We start from the raw sequence: 21,282 nt of genomic DNA on the forward strand, positions 1-21,282 counted from the left end.
TCCAGAACTTTTATTTACCGCTGTCTCCTTCGTTGATGCAAGTTGTCTAACGGTATTTCAATTGAAAAGTTTTCACACTACAAAACTTTTTTCCCCTTTTAGAACTTATTTTTATCCATATTTTTTTAAAAAAGAGGTGACTCATAGGTAGCAACACCTGGTGTATCACGCAAAAGAAAGCAAAGAAAGAATAAAGACGTCACAAACCGGTTGTACGTATTTTCAGATGTGGTAGGCAGGGGAAAACATTCTCTAACTTCCACCTTGATTCAATGCAAGGTGTGCTTTTCTCCCTTTATATAGGTACTTTCATTATGACTTCTTTTCGGAAATGCTTTGGTTGAATGCATCCATGGTTTTCGAAAAAGTTTGTCTTCTGTCAATCCATGATGATTGCTTTTGATTTGATGTTTTAAATTCCTTTGTTGGATACTAGATAAAATGCCTCCTTCAGTTAAAAGGCAAGACTTTAAACAAAATTATGAAATAACTACGAATGATTATATTCGTCAAATAAAGTGTGTTTTGGTTGGTGATGGAGCTGTTGGTAAAACAAGCTTAATTATAGGATATACTACTAACGCCTATCCTAAGGAATATATGCCGACCGCCTATGATAAATATAGAGGTAAGTACAAATATTTAAAAAAAAAAAAAAAAATTATATACCTGTAATAACAAAATGACAAAAGTTTTTTTTTTCTTTCTATGAATAAAGAGCAAATATTTCGTTGTACATTTTTCATTGTAAATTTTTTATTATGTCAATCCGCATTTCTTCGATTTTTAATTTTTTATTACGTCTAACGTTTCTAATATAGATAACGTTTTCTAGTGTGTATAGATACGTTTGTACATACTACACACTAGGAATTATAGGGATTTACACATTAAAAGTTTCAAATCATTATTTAAGGAAACAAAAAAGCTTTTTTTTTAAAAAAAAAAAAAAAAAAATTCTAAAGAATCACAACTTAGGAAAGTAAGATTGAAGATAACAAAACCAATTTGATTGCTGGAGAACTCAGAGAGGAGTTGAAAGGTAATTGTTAGAAACACCTACAATTTCATTAAGCAATCAAACTGTTTTTATATATTTCATTCCTCTTTCTTGGCCTGTAAATATGCTATTCTTCTGAGTTCTTTACTTAAATAGTTATCTGATACTCGTACTGTGTATACTTCTTCTTATAGGGATTTTAAAATTATATTTAGAAAGGAGCTGATTACTGAAACCTATCTTATAAACAGTATTAAATTGAAGGATTTGAAACTGAGATGAAAAAGATTTTTTTTATTATATTTAAAAATATTGCAGTTTGGCAATCAACTATAGCCTAAAGGCTTTGCATGGATGTGCCTGACTGCTTAAGATGATGATGACTGATGATGAAACAGTGCTTTGTTTATATATTTTAAAGAGAGAGAAAAAAATTGACAGTAAATATTTCGTTTTAATCTATATTAAGGTTTTTTTTTGTTCAATATAAGCTGTTTTTCTTTTTTCTTTATTATTATTAAATGCGAAATTTTTATGAAATATTTAAATCAAATGAGTAAGTACTAAATGTTAATATTTAATAAAAATAAAAATGTAATTTTTTTTTTTTTTTTTTTTTTTTTTTTGTTTACATATAATTAAATTTTATTTAAATTGGTTGAGAAAACGAACTAAAAAATTACAAACCCTTTGGGGCACTCAGTCTAAATATCTTGACAGGAAAAAATTCATTTACTATTTAGTTCATAATTTTTAATAGAAAGTTTTGCCAAAATAAACCTCTTTTTATGTTTTTCTATAATTTATTTACATCTCTAAACATTACGCAACTCTTCAGTATGATATTCTTTTGTCTATTCCCTTTGTTCTTACATTTTTCCTTCTTTCTTCCGTACTTTTTTTTTTTTTTCAAAAGACAGTTGTCCTGCATCCTATTATTATATCTCAAATATAAGAAGAAATATATATGTATATAAAGAAATAGCTAAATATCCTTTCTACGTACGGATGGAAAAAAAAGTTCGTTACCACTAATTGGTATTCATGAACACAACGAAATCATTCCCAAAACCGAAAGGCATGCACGAATATAATAAAGCTAAAATAATTACAATGTTTTTAATTTTTTATTATTTGTTGTTATTCCTGGTGGCTTTGCGTTATTATATTAAGCAAAACACGTTTTAAGAAGTTCATTCCATCATAGAGAGTAACTATATTCATTGGCATAATGCTATTGCTTGAGGCCAACGCCTGATAGTTATTATTTACCACAACCGAAAAATTCCTTTTTGTTACTTTTTCCTAGCGGGAGAACGTAAAAAACATATTACCACATAATCAATATCAAATACCTTGATACCAAAATTAAATACCTTACAGGGGTCTGTTTAGAAGAAATTTGGGTCCGTTAATGGACCCTTCACAAAATATCTTTTCATAAAAACGGACCCTTCACAAAATATTTTAACTTAAAAACGGACCCTTCACAAAATGATTTTTCTTTTAATCGGATCCTTCACAAATTTGCTTATCTTCATTATTGTTTTTTTGATCGAATAAACCCTTCCCAGGGCAGAAAACAAGAAAGATGGATGTAAACGAATTAATTTTTGTCTTCGGCAGACGATTCTTCCATTATTCGTCCGAAATGAATATTCTGCATTCAGCAGTATAGACTAAATACCAAATATTTGTATGATGCATCTCTAATTTAGAAGCAGTAATCGCTGTTTATTTTTAAAAATTAAATTTTTTTTAATTATAATTTTTCAGTGCCGAGTATAATCTTGTATCTATTAACAATTTAAAAACTCCTTGAAAAAGTTTTTTGCAAAAACCGGACCCTATTTGCACAAATTCATAAAAGCGGATCCTGGTTGAAAGAATGTGAGTAATTTTTTCACAATTTCACGAAAACCGGACCCTTCACAAAATGTCTGGACAGACCCCTGCTTTATAGTACATTTAGTCCCCGATAAAACAGCACTACAATCCCTGTAGTACCTATTACCAAAATTAATTAAGCCTAATTGGCATCAATAATAGTGTATGGTGATTTTTTACGGTAGCCCGAAACGAAATAAGTGCTTTTTCTCCATTAAAATTATGCTTCTCATTACATAATTTGTTGTTTTTAGTTTTATTATCATTAAACAGGTTTCAAAATAAACACGTGGTTTCAGAAAACTTTTGAAATACTAAAATGCGGACTACTTAAAGTAGTCCGCAACAAATGTAAGAAAAAAAAAAACGAAACTAGTCTTCAACTAAATGATTGATTACTTGATTGTCTATTGATTTGGTCAATGGTGCATATACTTTATTTACCAAATAAAATATTATTTTTCAAGGACGAAGCTTTTTTTTGTGTTGTAACGAATGTAATTTAAGCCTATTTCAATGAAAATAATGCCATGTTTTATAAGAATTCTGTCTAAAATGGGTTAATATTACTTTCATTAAGACGGCACTGAATGACATTGTCGAAATGCTAATACAAGAAATTGCTTAATATCAAGTTAATAAAAAATTAGGAGCTTTTCAGATTCATTTTTCTTTTTCAAATGAGAAAAGAAAAAGGTTTTAATCAATATTTTGTTACGTTGGCAGTGGAATAAAAATTGCCTCACTTGTTTTTGACAATAATATAAAAATAAACTTTAAAATTACAATTGTTTTTATCTTCGTTTTCAATCAACTAATTTAAATTTTGAAAATTATAAAGATAAAAATCATCGCCTTCTTTTGTGCATGATTTGCTCCATATTCCTTTGTTTCAAATTTAGGTTCAAGTTTTTCTAAATTGCAAAGGGTGAAATATGCGTAACGTGTAAAAATCGTTAATAATCATGGGTCTGTTTAGAAGAAATTTGGGTCCGTTAACGGACCCTTCACAAAATATCTTTTCATAAAAACGGACCCTTCACAAAATATTTTAACTTAAAAACGGACCCTTCACAAAATGATTTTTCTTATAATCGGACCCTTCACAAATTTGTTTATCTTCATTATTATTTTGTTAATCGAATAAACCTTTTCCAGGGCAAATAACAAGAAAGATGGATGCAAACGAATTAAGTTTTGTTTTCGGCAGACGATTCTTCCATTATTCGTCCGAAATTCTGCGTTCAGCAGTATAGGCTAAATACCAAATATTTGTATGTTGCATCTCTAATTTAGAAGCAGCAATTGTTGTTTATTTTTAAAAATTTAAATTTTTTTATTATAATTTTACAGTGCAGAACATAATCGTGTATATCTTTACAATTTAAAAACTCCATGAAAAAGTTTTTTTTTTTGCAATAACGGACCCTATTTTCACAAATTCATAAAAACGGACCCTGGTTGAAAGAATGTGAGTAATTTTTTCACAATTTCACGAAAAACGGACCTTTCACAAAATGTCTGGACAGACCCCTGATAATGTACTAATCAGTTAAAAATACATCATTATAAAATATATTTATAAAATTATAACTATGCATTGCGAAAATACTAATCAGTTATGCTACATTAATAATAAATATTTTATCTAGCCATAAGACTTTGAAAAGACAATGCATTTATCTATAATTTACCCAAGAACTTTTTTTCGTTGTTAAAGCTTTACATTTGGTGTAGTTGAAATTTTTTGTACATGAAATCAATAATTGTTTCAATGGTGAATCTGTTTTGGCATTAAACCGTTCCTGTTGTTATTTTCCTTTAAAGTGACAAATTTACAATTTAAAGAAACCATCCTTAAGACACAATTTATGATAGTAATAGGAACAATTCGTGTGAGATGAACTTGCAAGTTGCATCGTCCATCGCATGACTCAATCATTATAACGATTATGCCTGGTGAGATAAGTGTGTGACCTATTTTTTTTTTTTTTTTCTTGAATAAAATCAATTGAATTATCTGGAAAAATTCGTGTAGTCCTGGTTAATACGATTTAAACGGAATAGCTTGAATAAGATGATGAATCAAAATAAGTAGAATATGAGGTCATTAAATATTCATATCTAAATCAAATTGTGATTTCCCCTTACTTTTTGTTAACTAATTTGACACGCTATATAGCGTGTCAAATTAGTTAATAAAATAAGATCTAATATTAGGAAGCATTTAAATTTCGTTTTAAAAAATTTATCTCCAGACCTAAGGCTTTCGCTTCTGATGATCTAGTTCGTGTTAAGAGGATTAATATTGTAAAAAATATCTTTTGAATAGCCATTATTATCGTGAGGTTTATAATTTTTTTTTTTAAATTAACAGTTAAGAAACGGTCAATAACATTTGAAATCATTAGTTACTGAGACTGCTGAAAAAATGATAAATATTGATAAAGTATCTTTTTTTTCTTCTTCTTAATAATTGGGATTATCACGCTAGTTTCATTTAAATAAGTAAAACGCTTAGAGAAAGAATTTTTCATGAATTTGTTGAGTTCTTGCCGCTTTTGAAAATATTGACTTTGGCAAACTAGGATGTTAAAATAAACTCTTCCATTTATATGAAGCAAGGTCGTTTTTCCAGCGTTATTATCGACTTAATTTTCTGTGTATTTCACCCATGTATTGAAATATTTATACAGTCGAACTCGCTTATAACGAGCTCGGATTTAACGAGAACTCGGATTTACCGAGGGAAATGAGAATTTTTGGTTGGATCAATGTTAAGTCTATGGAACAGAAGTCGCTTTTAACGAGCAAGACCCGGTTTTAGCGAGCAATATTTTTTTGTCTTGCAATCTTCTTTCTCATCTTTCTAGTCTTTCTGTCTTATCTTTTTTTCAAAATGATAAAGAAATGCGAGGGAGTTGTCATTAAATTAAGAAAAGTATTTAATTAAATTAATTAATGTAATTAAAGTAAGTAAGTATTAATTAAATTTTAAGTAAACTCAATCATTTGACCTCTCAAGCCCCCTCCCCTCTCTTCTGGTTGCACGCCTGTCTTAAGGACCCGTTTATTACGAGCACTCGGATTTAACGAGTACATGTTACGGTCCCTTTGCGCTCGTTATAAACGAGTTCGACTGTATTATTTGTTTTTATCACTTTTAGAATAATGCTTCATACTATAAGTAAAATAATTATTTTTTTTTTAAAGAAAAAAAAATGTGTCAAAATTATATCATAAAAATTGATTTTACAATGTGCAATGTAATAAAAATATAATTGACCGATGAACGATCGTTTATAATATGATATGCATTTAATTATATCTTTAACAGTATAATTTGTAAGAGAAAAGTAATTTTTTTAATCATTTTTTATATCAGCCGTTGAACAGCAGACCCAAATTTTGGGTTTACGACGGCCAATGTTCAATGTAATTTTGAACTCAATCCAGAAGACTTACGTCAGCACTAGCAGGGCGTGGAATTTGTATCCACAAGCCATCGCAAGGATTCGAACCCAGTTTACCTCATTAGAAGGCGAACGCTCTATCCCTTGAGCTATCCCGGCTCACGCTAATAATATTGTAAGAGTACCCATGATCCGTCTACCACTACTGATATCTTATGTCAGCACTGGCTGACCATCCCCTGAGCCACCGCGGCTCAAAAAACGTATTTTTTTATAACTGTCGTTTATGAGCTGACGCGATTTTAGGTTTACGACTACCAATGTTCAACTCTGTCCGTAGCCTTGTGATTTTGAAACCAATGAAACTCCTGGATCAATTATTGGGAGAAACTGTGTGGCGAGAAGAGGAAAATCTCCCACGTTTAGCTCGATGGCAAGGGGACTCTAACTCATGAACCGTGTACCATTGAGTACATTTCACTGTGGTTGGTGTGAGCTGGGTGCGGAATTCGTATCGACCAGCCATCACTGTGATTCGAACCCGGTTCTTCTTATTCGAAGGCGAAAGCTCTATTCTCTGAGCCACCATGACTCAAAAAACGTAAATTTGAAATAATTCACTCCTTAAGAAAAATTTAAAATATGAGTACATTTTTTAAAAATATATATATATATGAAATATTGGTACGTTCTTTAATAAGCCAATGAGCTCTTCACCCTTTTCGGCATCCCTCACCAATCCTCGTAACACCTACGTAATTTATTTTAGATCACTTATATCGCTCTTCTTGTATTGTTTTAGTTTAATACATTAGATTTTGTATATATTTTTTAACTTTATATTAAAGAGCTACACATCTACTTGGTTTTATTGATTAACCCTCGAAACTGCTAGCGATACTTAATAGCCGAAAAAGAAGCAAATCATCAAGATTTTGGAGTGGATTAATATTCGTTAATAAAAAAACGTAACTTAATTGCTCTCGGAATACTTAGAATTTCAAACAATGTAACAGGTATCGTCCATTTTCAAGAGTTAGAATACGTAGCTACATAATTCAATTTTCTGTCGGCAGTCTCCCTAAATTTGGGAAGAAACTCCATCCAAAATAAAAATTTTGTAAAAAATAGAGCTGATAGAAATAATGTCTGGATTAATAGATATTCCTGCTAATTTTATTTTTTCATTTGCTTACAGTGGTAGTGAATGTAAATAACAAGCCAATTAGATTGCAAATCTGTGATACTGCTGGACAGGTCAGTATATTTTTCAAAAAAATAATAGGTGGCAAATTAAATTATACATGATCAAAAATTTAGTACAAGTGATTTAGCATTTTTCTCTTACTAATAAGATGAGTATTAAGGGTACACATATTTTATCCTATTTTATATTTGAAAATAATTTATATTATTTTATTTTATATTATTTTATTTTATATTATTTTATTTTATATTATTTTATTTTATATTATTTTACTTTATATTATTTTATTTTATATTATTTTATTTTATATTTTATTTTACATTATTTTATTTAATAATAATTTGTTTTTATATTATTTTATATTATCGTTGAATAAGTTGGACAACGATAATATAAAATACAACAAGTAGTACATTACATCAAAAATATCTTTAGAAATATCATTGATAATTGAAATTAGAGGAAAGTCTTAAGTTTACCCCAACAGAAGGGCCAGTCAATGCCCCAATGAGAAATTGAAATGTGAGTTAACAAATACGTTTAGTTAACGTTCGAATGAAATTGAAATACATTTTCAATTTCATTAAAAAAATTCCATAGCAAAAATACAAAATCTTGAAATTTTGAACAATGAATATATAATGAATATTTTTGATGATGAAAAAAAAAGTCTTTAATAAAGTTGTCTAAAGCCCCGAAAAAAGATTATTTCATTCACATATTTATTAGAATATACAGGGGCGTACAAAAACTCTCCGGTCAATATATCTTTTATAAGAAATTTTTCATTTTTTGGCTCTTTAAATGAGTTTAAAACAAATAATTTTTATTTTGTTTATTATTCTAACCGAATTTAAATATCATGTAAAAGATTTGTAAGCATAAATTTAAAATAAACTACAATATTTTCGCTATCATAAGTATCTAGCCAGATTATGATTTAAATTAGAATAAAAAGAATTTTATTAATTATATAAGTTTAAAAATTAATATAACAACTGAAAAATTATAGAATATTGTTAATAATTTGTAGCCTTGCCCATTGTAGCAATCACATCAGCACTAGCAATGTGGCATGACCTCATGAAAAGATTACTAATGCACGTAGCTAAAGCTTGATCCACTCAAATTGCAAAGCTTATCATAATAGTGCTTATTTTGACTTGTGATGATTTCTCACACTACGCTATGGTTCTTCCAATAAATGATAGATGGTATTAAAAACTAGAGCACAAAGTAAAACGTCAATATTGTTAAGTGTAGACCAGGGGTTTCCAACTTACATGAGGCCGGAAGCCACAATTAAAAGTACAAATCAAATGGCGGGCCGCAACTTTATCAAAATTTTATGTAGGACTCTTTTATGTTTGAAGGAACTTATTACTTGTACTTATTGCTAGTACTTATTACCAAGTTGTACAAAACAAAAGTATTGAATTACAAATTAGAACAAGAAGTGGATTTTAAAAAATATTTAATTTCATATTAAAAAATTTGGTCTACAATAACTTTAATGTGCACCCATGTATTAAACAGTTCATGTGCAACAGATATCTAAGTGTTAAGATATAAAACTTTAAAAAGGTTGGTATTAAAACTTGCGTGGTAGCACGCAAAATGTTCAATGACAAAATTGAGATTTGTCTGCTGCAACCACCAGAGAATAGATATTTACATTTTAAATTTAAAATTTACAAATGTGTGTAAATATTTTCGTCCAAAATGAGTGGTTTCTCAAAAAGTTAAATCGGAGAATTTCTTCGAGAAAATTTCTGATACGCACATGCTAAATTATATTCACAAAATACAAAAAAAAAAAAAATGAAATAAAAAAGAGCAACAAACACGATTATTTTTGTATTTGAATAACAGATTTTTTACGAAAATTGTCCGCAAAAAAAATGACAACTAATATATTTTAGTTCGCGATCCACAAAAAAAGGCTTCGCGGGCCGGATGGCCAGTTGGAAACCACTGGTGTAGACCATTCTCACGAAAGCTTTGAGATTACGAAAGCTTTGAGATTTGAAAGCTTTGAGTTCGTTGTCTTACAGAAATGTGCAATTGTGAGGAATCATTTGGTTTGCATTCGTCAAAAGATTGTTTAGTAAAATATACCAATACAAGAAGCGTTCCATCATGCAGTTACATAATTATGAAAGTGATCCATTTTGCATCAGTCGTCCAAGTCCGTGATCCTAAGGCACCCAAAAACATAACGTCGCATCCACGATGTTTGTCAGTTTGATATTTATCGTGATTTTTTTTCTTGTCGGGCACCGAACACACTTCCTGCCCTCACTGCTGACTAAATTGAATTTGTATTTATGAAAGAAAAAAAATATTTTTTTTTACAATTTTCTATAGTCCAGTTTAAATGGTCTATGGAAAACTGCTATCTAGTCATCCCATTTTCTTTTCTTATTAAAGGTTTCGTTATGGCTATTTGTCCAAGCAATCCAACAACGTTTCGTGAAAGTCATGTCATATCAGCGTCTTGTAACAAACATATAACAAAAATACCACAAACATCTACACTTTTTTTGTGTAACATCTGTGCAATTTGAATTGCAGCTTTCTTGACGTCCTGTGTTGACTTTGCGTTTTTACTATTTAATCCTCTTTTTCCGTTTTACGTAATCTACCATTTTTAGACTTTTTAAACAATATGCACTTCGAAACCCTGCTCATTTACAGTTTGCGTTCCAAACGATTATTAAGATGAAATTTCATTAAAGAATTTGTCATCTTAAGATAACTTTAATTAGCTTATAACTCTAAACATATGTGTCTATACATATGATAGTTACGTAAATGCAAACTGAATATTTACGTCAGAAATATTACAATTAACACAATTATGGTGATGTATCAACTGCTGCTTCCTGATCAAATGCCACGAAAATATTGTAGTTTATTTTAGTGTTTATATTTAAAAATGTGTAATGTATATATATACACATAATCTATACATAATAATAAACGCGGCTGTGTGTGTGTGTCTGTAATCACAATATATCGCCCCAGAAGCCTCGCCCGGGCACGAAACTCGGCCCATAATTGTGTTTTGACATAATAAAGAAGTATTTTTTTTCTTTTTCAGAAATTTTGATTAGTTATTTAGTTATCAGTCATTTTGTAAGTCTATGCTTTTCGTCTGCTTTTTCGTCTTCAAAGAGCCATATTCAAAAAACTATTAAAAAATACATATACTTTTCCCCACTCTTATAAATGTATGCTAATGCGAACCTCACAATTGAAATATTAATTTTCGACAACTTAAACCAATAATATACGAAGGAATTAATAATTTAACTGTTAAGTTCGCATTAGTTTACATTTATTAAAGTGGAGAAAAGTTTAACTTTTGTATTAAAAATGTGGCAACATATTCGATACGTAAATAGAACGCTTCGCTTTGATATATTTGTCGCTGTAAACGCAGAGCTATAAGCGATAAGCAGAGAGCTCGCAGCACTTAACTATACTCAATACTCAATATTTGTCGCTGTTCATAATTGTTATAATAAGTTTTTCTTCTTCTTTCCACGCTCTATTTTTTTTTCTTAAGCGAAGACGATAATTTTTATATTGTAGTACTTTGTACAACTAAAAATTCTTTTCACAACACTTTAAAAATATTTACTTTATTTTCTTTATATATACAGAGAACAGTCGGCAAAGAATTCGATTAGGTTGAAAAACATTTCGCTAAAAAGGAACGAATTCCAAAAGAAAAAATAAACAACTTAAAGAATAAAAATGCTGATGCCAGCCAATTTTTTGAAAGTTAACTTAGAAATAACAAACCAAACGATGTTAAATAACAAACCAAACGATGTTCACAAAATGACGTAGAAAGCGCAACTAGATCAAAATTATACAAGCGCAACTAGATCAAATTATAATACCTGAGTGCTTGACGTAACAGATATAGAAATAGAATTTGATACCATAAAAAATTATATAGAAATAGAAATTGATACCATAAAAAATTTATTCGTTTTCGTGTTCTTTTCATATATTTAGCATTTTAGTTTTTTTTTTCCTTAAGCGTTGTAGCTATATAATTTCAAACATCCTCAAGAGCTATAACACATCTGCAGCAGAACTGGATATGAAGACAAAATTGCTGGACAGGAACACGTTAATTGTCCACTAATCTTCAGATTTCCTGCTATGTTTTAAAAAACTTTATTTGTGAAAACCTTCAGCGTGGCGGACAGATGGCCGCCTTAGGCGGCTAGTAGTAAATAAAAATTAATCTGATATTATATAAATTTGTTTAAAATAATAAATAAAACAAGAATTATTTGTTTTTCCTTCATTTAAAAAGTAAAAGACCAAAAAAAAAAAGTAAGAAATTTACTAACCGGAAACTTTTGCACGCCACTGTAGTTAATAAAAATGAATAAATTAATTAGAGATATGAGTAATGTTAGTTGACCTGAGAACTGTTTGACAGATGTCGTCTGATTTGACAGATCGATAGTTTATTTAGTTTCATTACATTTAACAAAAAGCTGAGTAAAGAAATAACAATATTAAATAGTTTTATTTTTGATTTTTAAATTTTATTCCCAATACAACGATTGAAAGATTCAAAAATTTTATTTTCATCAAATTACTTTTATGTATGCAATAGAAAATAATTATTGTAGATGTCCAAAAAACCAAAGAATAATACCCCAGCTGAAACACTATTCCATTTTTGAATATTGGTAATTTCTGATCCAAATGTCTTAAAAAGTTTTAAATTAATTTAATGCATAAATTTACGATAAGTTGACTAATCTCAAGTATAATTCTTTTGATATCACAACTGGCACACTCTTCTTTGCAATTACGGATTTAAAGCACTGAACTGTCGTTATGAATAACAGGGGTTCTATCGTCTGTGGCAGCTCATAGCCCACCCAGCTTCAAATCTATGGGTACCAGCTTGTCTGGGAAATAAAGGCGGCTGACACGCAATGACGACCACCTTATTGCCTGCCACGCTGAAAATCTAAAAAATTTAGAACTGACATTATTACCTGTCGGGCTAGCTGTCATGCAAAAATCTATATAAAATTGACAAAATAACAATTGTTTTACAGAATTCGTATCACTAATAATGCGCTAGTTTTTTAAACGAAATGTTTTTGCAATGAAGCTAATAAATTCGATCTTTGACTCTCAAGAGCATGAAAATATGAGTTAGTAAACAAACAGACAAAAAAATTAATAAACGAATAAATAAATCCGTAATAGTAAAAAATAAAATAAAAATGTGACTACATGTACTGTAAAATTTTTTAGTTAATCTCAACACCAAAAATGGTGGCAACTGTATACCAAATAAATATGGTTTATATTAGGTTTCTAAATCAGACGAAACAAAGAAAATAACATCCATAAAGTTGAAACTGTTTAAAAATATTCTTGTTTTTGTGTTAGGCCATATCTCTACAGATAATTGCAAGATTTTCTTCTTCTTTTTAAATACTTCAAACGTAACTTGTTACCCAAAGACAGGGTTGGGTTTTTGACGTCAAAAAGTGGTTTTTGACATGACAAGGGTATAATACTGGTTTAAAACGTCAAAAACCCGTCAAAAACTGAAGTTTGCCAAGAAAATATATAAACTTCAAAACTACCAACAGTTGCCATGCATTATATTAAAATTTAATTATACTATAGGTAATCAGCAGGTTTTAAAATATTTTTTAATTAAAATTAAGGTAAAATAACAGATTTAAAATCTCAGAAATTTATATTCAAATGCATGTGCAGAAAAATTTTGCACAAAAATTGTTTAAATATTTATATTTAAAAATTTTTTTTTTCTTTTTGATACTTAAGAAAATTAAAAGTTTATTACTATGCATTTTTGACATATAAGGAACATATAACTAATATTTATAAGGAACTTACAAGTTATGTTGTATAAATACAAACTTGATACAAGATACAAGTGTATAAAAAATTTTTTTTTAATGTTATACCGAGTATCTTTATTATCCAATATGTTAATTTGAATTTAAAAGTAGTTATATTTATGAATAATGATAAATATAATTCATATTTTTTTATTATATTTATTTATAATTATTACACTTATCATTTTAAAACAATTTTTATCTGTTAATTTTTTTTTCTCCTCTTGTATTAAGAATACAAATAATGCATATCTTGAAAGCAAGAAGTAATTATTCAACAGCTGAATATTTAGATATTCAACAAAACTATATCGTATTCAGCAAAATGAAATTCACAAGTATTTGGATAAACTAAATTTTCAGCATAGTAAATGAATAGGCTGAATATACTGTAAATCAACACTAACTACTCTGTGTATTTAACAGTATTATTCTTTAAAAATGTCTAATTTTTAGTATAATCTATACTATACACTAAATTTGGTTATAAATAAATTTCTTAATAATATCACTGCAGATTTTCAATAACACATGAAAATGAATACATAATATTACAAAAGATGTGAGTTTTCAAAAGTACAAGATTTTGGTTACTATTCAAAATATAAGTGTTTCTTCAAAATTTTAAATTTATTTTTTCTAGAACATATTGACACTATCCTTTAAAAAATATATAAATTTTATGTATTAATTAAATTTCACATATGAATATAGGTTTTTGACATTTTTGACAGTGAGGTTTTTGACGTGACGGTTTAAACCATGGTTTAAACTGTCAAAAACTGTCACATGTCAAAAAACCTGCCAACCCTGCCCAAAGATAACAAGCATATTCTGGTAATTAATTAATTCAAGAAAGCTTGAAAAACACTTTAATAAGAAGATAATACATCTTTTTATATCTTGTTATGCCACGTAATTTTATACGCTAAAATGTAAAATTTTAAGTAATTTAAAATATAAACTTTGAATATTTTCCAGACTTCATTGATGTATAGCACAATAAGGTTACGTCTAGCATTTACTTAAACCGTACACATTCGTGCAATGAGCCTAAATTAATGTATGTATTTGAAAAAGAAATTAAATAAATTTTTATTTACCAGATATTTTAGTTTTATGCATCAAATACGCCATTTTCTAAAGTTTGTATTACATTTTAAAATTATTTACAAAATTTTATTGCTTAAAAATCGAAAATTTATAACTATTTTAAACTTCCAGGATGACTTTGATGCTTTACGTCCACTCTGCTATCCCCATACAGACGTCTTCCTCCTCTGTTTTAGTGTTGTGTACCCTACTTCATTTTTTAACATTGCGGAAAAATGGATTCATGAAATTAAACATTACTGTCCAAAAGTACCAATCATATTAGTCGGTACTCAAAGTGATCTAAGGACAGACATTAACACATTGATAGAGCTTGCTGAATACAAGGAGCAGCCAGTGAGTATTTATCAAGCCAAAGCTCTTGCAGCCAGCATTGGAGCAATATCTTATGTGGAATGTTCAGCATTAACTCAAAGAAACCTTAAGGAAGTATTTGACACCGCTCTTCTCGCTGGTTTGCGAGCAGAGAGTCATTTGGATTACTCTTCTGATAACAATTCACAAGCAAAGACAAGCAATTCATCTGTGATAAATTCCAATCACAACTATGTGAGATTAAACAGAAGGAAAAAGAAGGGATGGAGAAAGTTATGCTGTTTTTCATAAAATAATTACAAACAAGAGATCACAATAATCCAAGCAATAACAAGTTTTAAAATACGATCAATAGTGAAAATGGAGATTGGATATTCGAAACCTATATGCAATTCTTTTATACAAAATAATGAGAATAACTAGAATTTCTTTTCTCCATAAAAAGTGCTGTCATATTAGTTAAACATGGCTTTTCAAAGCTCTTTTGCCAAGGAAAATAAATACCACAGTTGAAGCTAAGCTAAAATTTTAAACTTTGTACTGTTTGTCTAAGATAGGTAGTCTGACCTCTACTAAGTCTGCGGCAGTCTGGTGCTATGGAAACAAGAAGAGGGCATTTTAGGGAGGGTAGCTTCGATGAAGAGGTCTCCTTTTCTCTCGCCGAAACAAGTTCTAAAGAGGGACCCCGCTCTCCTACTTAAAATAATCATACCTCGTTACCATAGTCACCGCCACAGCTCCAGACGAATGTCTGGCAGAGTACCTATCTTAGACAATCAGTATTATACCATTTTTAACATTTATTATTGTTGAGCTAAAACAGGGTCACAAACTCTCGGGGCTTTTTGAGATTGGCAGATTTGAAATAGTAATAATGAAGTAGAAAATAATGTATAAAACAGGAATAATATATATATATATATATAGATATACATATAAAAAAAGAGAGACAGCTGTTATGTTTCTTTTATAGTACCGTAACAAGGATCAACATCAATGTAGAGATGGGGCTCTCATCGAATAGCAATGCTCGAGGTCTAATCATTGGTTATAATTTCCTAATTTCCTTCAGCTAAATTCTTTCAAAATGAACTTTGATTCTATTCACAACATTAAACAATGCAGAAATGGTTCTTTCATAGATAAACAATGCTAGAGCTCTTATCACTGGTTTGAATTTCATTTCATGAATTTCTTCAATTCGTGTAAAACTAAATTTTTGGGAATCATTCTCTTTTCTAGTGATTTAATTAGTGATTTTCCTAGATTCCTTATTTTTTAAACAATTCGAAATCTTTTTCAATTTTTATTTGCCAGTAAGTTGCTTTTAGACTTCCCTCACCGCTTTAGACTCTTCTCTCTTCATTGGATTAATTTCATCAACTTCTTATGGTTGATCAATTAATTCTAGAATAATTCTCTATTTCTTTTTAATCAGTGTTGCAGGAGAGATGATGATACTTGTTATTAACAGAAGTTTGTTCCGTTTAACTATTTTATTGTACTTTATACGCTTTCTACTTAATTAAAGTCTGGTACAAAGATAACATGAAACTATAGCAATAGATATAAAAATAGAATGATCAAAAATTACATTTAAAGAATATCCTAAAAAAATTAATGTAATTACATGTAATAAAAGAAGCATTAACTTTTTTTTTTACTGAAATAAAAGACAGACCAAACTAAGGATATTTTTGTTTCTTGAAGAAAATATCAAAAGTTGTAGCATAAATTATTTTTTAGTCTTTGTATGAAAAATCCTGTGAAAAACAACAATAAAGATACAAAGTATTGAAAATTAAGCTTTCAATGTCTCTTATGAGAGAATATACAAGACACTGTTCTGGGAAAGTTAGCTACATTTAAATTTTACAAGATAAGTTATAAAAAGTTTGTGATAAAAATGAAAACTTGTCATAATTTCTGAGTTAGAGAAACTGAACGGTTTTGAATAACAACGTAATGGCTTTTGCTTTACCATAAGAGCTAAGGTAAAGCCAGCAAGCAGTTAATTACCTCTGGTAAGGGCTCTTACCCTCTCATCTATCAGAAACTATTTTTCAAAAATTTTTTTTAAACCACTTTTTCCATATCATAAATCCTCATAAATGTTAAGTTCGAAGATTCTTGAAATTTGCTCTTCTATACTTACTGAAAGAAATATGCTCTGGATTTTGTTAATTGTTTTTACTTAATTAAATTTGCATTCAACTTTGTGAAAATACTAATTTGATTTGTAATCAGGTTAGTAAAGTCATTTTTTCCCCTTTATGTGCTGGAGAGACTAAACTGTTTCTAACAACAAGGTATTGGCTTTACCATACTAGCTTTATGGTAAAGCCAATAAGTTTTTAATTACCACTTGTAAAGGTTCTTACTTTCTGATCTGTCAAAAACTAATTTTTCTTTTAATCTTCTACTTCCTTTACCACATAAATTTTTTATGTTTGTTAACTTCGAAGACACTTAACTTTTGCTCTATACCTTCAAAAAAAATGTTCTGCATCATATTTTGTTGTTTTTACATTATTTAATTTGTATTCAGGTTTGTAAAAATGCTAACTCATTATTAATCTTATTTCATAATTTATTCTGAAGTATTAATTTATGTCTTTTAATTTTATTTTATTGTGTGTTTATTGACAAATAAACTTATTTTCTTGCCTAATTACTGAAAATATAGTTATTTTTATTCTCCACTAAACAAAGAAAGTAAAAGACAACAATTTCAAGTCTTTCAATAAATTGATGACAAATGGTAATTTCATTCGGTAAAAAGAGAAAATACTACAAAATATTAACAAAAGAAAGATATATTTCACAAAAAAATATTTAAAGATCCAAACAAATTTATTTACTAAAATAGCATGCATATTTCAGAGTGAGTTAAACAAGCAAACAACAAATTTGTCCTATAAATTTAATGTTGTACTGGAGAAAAATTACACTGGCACTTTACAGTAGAAATACAAAATCAAAAGGAGGTTGGAACATAACCTAAATTAATGAAATAATATACAACATTTGTTTAATTTTTGTCTTTTTCCAGTAAATATTTAGTTTGTCAACAGAATACAAAATGAAATGTAATGTTACGTTTAGTTATCATGTATTAAATAAAGGATATTTAGGTGGGATATTTTGTTCAAAATATTAACTAAATTTTGAACCACAAGAAGACTATAATATTTTTTAAAAAAAACTTTATTTATTTAACATAGTAAAACAAAGCACCCATTCTACATAAAAATTAATGAAACTTTTTATAACTCTTAGTTAGCTTAGGTCAATAAAAAACATTACAGCAGAACCCTGATAATCCGACACCTGATATTTTAGTTATCCAGCACCTCTTTCGGGACACGCTTCATCATTATTTGAACTGATGTTATTTAATTACTCATTCATTCATATTTAGACCTTGTGTCTCTAAATTCCATTCCATTTGCTGTAATGACAATACCCAAATGTGCTAATTAACTACACTTTAATGGAAAACAAAATATTTTCTATGTTTCTTTTTCTGACATTGCATCGTTATTTATAATAGAAATATAAAACATAAATAAGGTTTTTTAATAAACTTTATTTTAGTCACTAAACGTTTTGAGTAGTGTTCACTTAAAAGTTGTTTACATACACATAAAATTCGATTTTCCATCATACCTCAGGTTCCAGGAGTGTCGGATAATTCGGGTTCTACTGTACTAATAAAGTGGTAATACATTCAAGCACCCATTTTGAAAGTTTTCAGATAAAATGATATAACAGTAATTATATAGTTACATTTAGTACTAATAACAACATTATAAAAGGCAACATTTAAAGCACAGTAGCAGTTCAAATCATTTTTATTTGCTGCCTAAATATGTATTATTTAATAATATAATATAAATAATATTAAGATGAAAAGAACATTGATAAATACTGAGAGAAAGACTCACCTCTCCTTTATTTTGTTAGACATCAAATTCAAAAAATAAAATTTTATAATGTTTTGCATCAAATAAATACTATGTACTAGTAAAATAATAATAAATTAAGTCATAGTTAAATTTAAAATCAGATTATTTTTGAGAAAAGTAACAATAATAAGAAAAGTTGTGTAGTTTGGTATGTAAGAGAAAGTTACAATCACAGTTGAATTTGCACCCTTTTTTCAATACAATTTTGTTTACATTTAAGATAATAAAAGTAGCCTTAATTTTAGCACTTTATGATTAAAGTAAAGAATTAAAAAATTGCAGGTAAGAAAAATAATACAGTAAAAGATGTAAACTTAAAAAAAATAATAAATAAATAGACACTACATGGTTTACAGTCAAATCTACTTTTTTAAGCATTTTGACAACAAAAATATATACATTTAAAATAATCAAATTCACCTTAACTATTATATGAAAATCCTAATTAAGAATTATTCAATTATATCCAGCATGTTATAAAATAGAAATAATGCTGCAAAAAATGAAAAGTTTTTAAACAACAACATATTTAATCATAAATCCTAAACTGAAAAAAAAAAAAAAAAAAAATCATCTCACTCCAAAATTTTTTTTATCAAAATGATCAGATTTTCACACATGATACAATCTCAACAATTTGGAAATCACATTTTAAATATGCAAATTTATTTGAGCTATCTTTGATCTGAAGTCAGACATAAAAATATAAATTCTTTCTCAAAATAAGATGGCTTGTATCAACTTAGATTACGGCTCCTACAGGATAGTCAAAGAGAGCAGTCAAAAAGCATGTCCACTTAACAATTATTTATAATTATTTAATTTAATAATCATCAAATATTAAATTGTAAAGGAATATACATTTTTATGTTTTCTTAAACAATTTAAATTTTAATGACAAAATCTAAAACTTGAACAAAATCATTTAAATAGTTCCTGGAATGTAAGAAAATTGAAAATTCTTATATCCCAGGATCTATTCAATCAATTTTACTTAAGCTTTGTATTTTGTTATTAAAAATTTCAATGTTTTAGAAAATGTAACACTGCTACACAATGAACTTTTTTCTACAATTAAGTTAAACAATAAATCATATAAAAAAATTAGTTCCTACATAAAATTATGTTCAGATCAACATATTTTTTAATTGCATGCAAAAAATTTTTATGATTCTAGTAAAAAGCGCCAAAGATAAGATTGTCAAAATAAGTAAAAAAATAATAATATTAAGGGATTCAAACTTTTGATCTCTCTTGACTTAATATTTTTTTTAATTAGAATTAAAATTAATTTTCCTAATTGTGGCTACATTTCTAAAGCAAATGAAAGAAACGTTTAAAAAAATAAACATATGGTTTTTTAGAGAAAATATATTTATGTGTTTGATAATATAACTTAATTTATAAACAGCAATAATTAAAAAACATGTTTAAAATTTTATTAATCCCTTCAAATTATTGCATATTAGTTTGCATGAAAATCTGGTAATTAGATCAAATGTCAATTAGAATATCTTTTTTTTGTGTTCTAAATAAAAATCAAATTTCAGGATACTTATATTAGAAAAATAGGATGAATTTTTTTTTTATTCAATTCACCATCAAAACAATTCTTTTATTTAAAACAAAGCAATTTTTTTAAATTTATAAATAAAAGATACTTATAGTCATTTGCTAGCATGGATACCTTACAAGACTTAAACTAAACAATTTTATGTGTTCAGTTGGGCATGCTATTCTACAAAATATTTGTCCAAATGAAACTTTTACATGCCGTAACATCTTTTTTCAATGCGCAATAATAAAAACATATAAATGTAACAATTAACAATCTGTAGGGGGAAAAAAAGACATTAACAATAATATATCTTCACATACATTTTCATTTTAAATATAAATCAGAATTATTAAAAAAGTATTCAATATTAACAATAATAAGTGACAAGCAAAATTAGCACCGATATTGATGGGGACTTCTGAAGAATTAGTTTTTCTCATTGGATGTTTTGATATAATAAACATTTGTGTAGTAGAAGTAAAGTTTTATAATTAACAAAGAAGTATTATTATCAGAAGTATTAGGTATTATCAGCAAGTGCATTTCAATGTGCTCACTTTTTTGGTGCATTTTTTTTAAATATAAAAATATGCATGATTATAGGGAGGAAGAAGCTAATTTTGTTCTAGAAAATCTTATTTATGCAATAAAATTCTCATCAATTAGATCTTATGAAATAGAATCGATATTCTTCTTTTCTCCTTTGGAATTGTTTATCCACACATTTCTCAGTTGATAGAAATTGCATGCCAAGATGAGTAAGTACATTTAAAAGATACATGCCTGATAAGAATTTTACCATGCTCTGAGCATGTCCACAATATAATGATCCCCTGCACATTAATAAAATGACCTATTTTAGTGTAAAACAAGCATGTGTTACAAACGTTGATGTTAAAA

At 28.1% G+C, this 21,282-nt stretch overlaps 1 protein-coding gene across 1 annotated transcript; it reads left to right on the forward strand.

The window, feature by feature from the left end:
• The first annotated feature begins 34 nt into the window (after window positions 1-34).
• Window positions 35-17,527, forward strand: LOC107455560 (cell division control protein 42 homolog). The gene is made up of 3 exons (XM_016073176.3): window positions 35-628; window positions 7,499-7,557; window positions 14,653-17,527. Exons 1-3 carry the CDS (start codon window positions 442-444, stop codon window positions 15,145-15,147), a joined length of 741 nt encoding a protein of 246 aa, XP_015928662.1. The 5' UTR covers window positions 35-441; the 3' UTR covers window positions 15,148-17,527.
• The last annotated feature ends 3,755 nt before the right edge of the window (window positions 17,528-21,282 follow it).

This window comes from Parasteatoda tepidariorum, chromosome 5, assembly GCF_982258835.1.
Source record: "Parasteatoda tepidariorum strain Cologne lab strain chromosome 5, Ptep-v5.0, whole genome shotgun sequence".
In the NCBI taxonomy this organism is placed as follows: Eukaryota; Metazoa; Arthropoda; class Arachnida; order Araneae; family Theridiidae; genus Parasteatoda; species Parasteatoda tepidariorum.

Bases quoted from the DNA above. Each gene is read 5' to 3' on its own strand.
- LOC107455560 (XM_016073176.3), top strand. From the start codon at position 442: ATGCCTCCTTCAGTTAAAAGGCAAGACTTTAAACAAAATTATGAAATA. The intron at 629-7,498 runs GTAAGTACAAAT...ATTTGCTTACAG, and splicing joins CGCCTATGATAAATATAGAG to TGGTAGTGAATGTAAATAAC. The intron at 7,558-14,652 runs GTCAGTATATTT...TTAAACTTCCAG, and splicing joins TCTGTGATACTGCTGGACAG to GATGACTTTGATGCTTTACG.